A 1,691-nucleotide genomic window follows, 5' to 3' on the forward strand; every position below is an offset into this window, starting at 1 on the left:
CCCCCCAGGAGACGATGCAGAAGCTGACGTGGCTGGCATCGGAGCGGAGACTGAGCCAGGAGGGTGACTCGGAGGAGGAGAACTCTCAGGAGGAGAACTCTGAGCCCGAGGAGGAGGAGGAGGGTGAGGGACTGGACCTGAAGGAGGCGGATGGAGTCCCTCGGGCAATGGTGGACAAGGAGGGACAGAATGCAGGCTTCCCGACTGCCCGGGGGGAGATCAGCGCTGGTGGCTGCTTACCAGGTGGGTCATCACGATAGCCCTGGGCTCCTGTGACCCCCCCCCCCCAATGCCAGGGCTCAGATGGCTGATGCCCTTCCTGGGTGAGTAGCTCAGGAACCTGTTGTGCCACTGCTCCCAGCTCTTTTTAAACACTCCGTATCTGCAGGACCTTTCCCACAAGTTGACACTCTCCATTAAATAACCTCTCATCGGGGTGAGATCTCCGCAGACGTGTTGCCTCCTGCTTTTGCCCTCAGCCAGTTGTTTCACCGTTATACTTGAATCCACGCTCTCATTTCACCCTCTCGCCTTGTCCCCACCGTCCCCAACACCAAACCCCTGCTGCTGTTGCTGTTGTCTTGTCTGTCACTCTGTTTTTTTCTGGACTCTGTCTCTATCCTATTGTCATTTTTCTTTCTCTCTGTTTCTCTGTCTGTCTCATTGTCATTTTCCTGTCTCTCTATCTCTGTTACTGTTGTGCTTTCTGTCCCGGTGTCATTTCACTCTCACTGTGTGACCCATTGTTTTGTGTCCCTCTTACTTTGTGGTGTCCTGATCCCCCTCTATAGGGACCAATGCTGTCTGTGCAGTGAAGCAGTGAGACTCTGATACACATCATTGCCCGAACCCACATGTGACCCATCAATGTTAGCTCTGCTGCTGTTAGAATATGACAGGTTCAGTGATCAGACACCGTTATGTGATTGTATCGCGCTGCAGTTGTAGGCACGGACACTGCAGCCACCCAGACCTGCACTCCAACATGCACACACTCTCTCTCTCTGTCTGTCTCTCACACACACACTCTCTCTGTCTCTCACACACACACTCTCTCTGTCTCTCACACACACTCTCTCTGTCTGTCTCTCTCACACTCACTCTGTCTCTCTCTCACACTCACTCTGTCTCTCTCTCACACTCTCTGTCTCTCTCTCACACTCTCTCTCTCTCTCACACACACTCTCTCTCTCTCACACACTCTCTCTCACACTCTGTCTCTCTCACACACACACACACTCTCTCTCTCTTTCTGTCTGTCTCTCACTCTCTCTCTCACTTTCTCACACACACTCTCTCTCTCACACACACACTGTCTCTCACACTCTCTCTCTCTCACACTCTCTCTCTCACACACTCTCTCTCTCACACACACACTCTCTCTCACACACACACTCTCTCTCACACACACTCTCTCTCTCACACACACACTCTCTCTCACACACACTCTCTCTCACACACACTCTCTCTCACACACACTCTCTCACACACACTCTCTCACACACACTCTCTCTCTCACACACACTCTCTCTCTCACACACCCTCTCTCTCTCACACACTCTCTGTCTCTCACACACTCTCTCTCTCTCTCACACACACTCTCTCTCTCTCACACACTCTCTCTCTCTCTCACACACTCTCTCTCTCTCTCACACACTCTCTCTCTCTCTCACACACTCTCTCTCTCTCTC

General features: G+C 52.3%; 1 protein-coding gene across 1 annotated transcript in view; it reads left to right on the forward strand.

Annotated features, from left to right (window-relative positions):
* LOC109926455 (GON-4-like protein) overlaps window positions 1-1,691 on the forward strand; it is a 45,821-nt gene that overhangs the window by 33,503 nt on the left and 10,627 nt on the right. Inside the window, exon 21 of the mRNA XM_048620312.1 lies at window positions 9-243. Coding sequence (XP_048476269.1) covers window positions 9-243 — 235 coding nt within the window. The remainder of the gene's footprint in view (window positions 1-8; window positions 244-1,691) is intronic.

Source organism: Rhincodon typus, chromosome 46 (genome assembly GCF_021869965.1).
Source record: "Rhincodon typus isolate 14 chromosome 46, sRhiTyp1.1, whole genome shotgun sequence".
NCBI lineage: Eukaryota > Metazoa > Chordata > Chondrichthyes > Orectolobiformes > Rhincodontidae > Rhincodon > Rhincodon typus.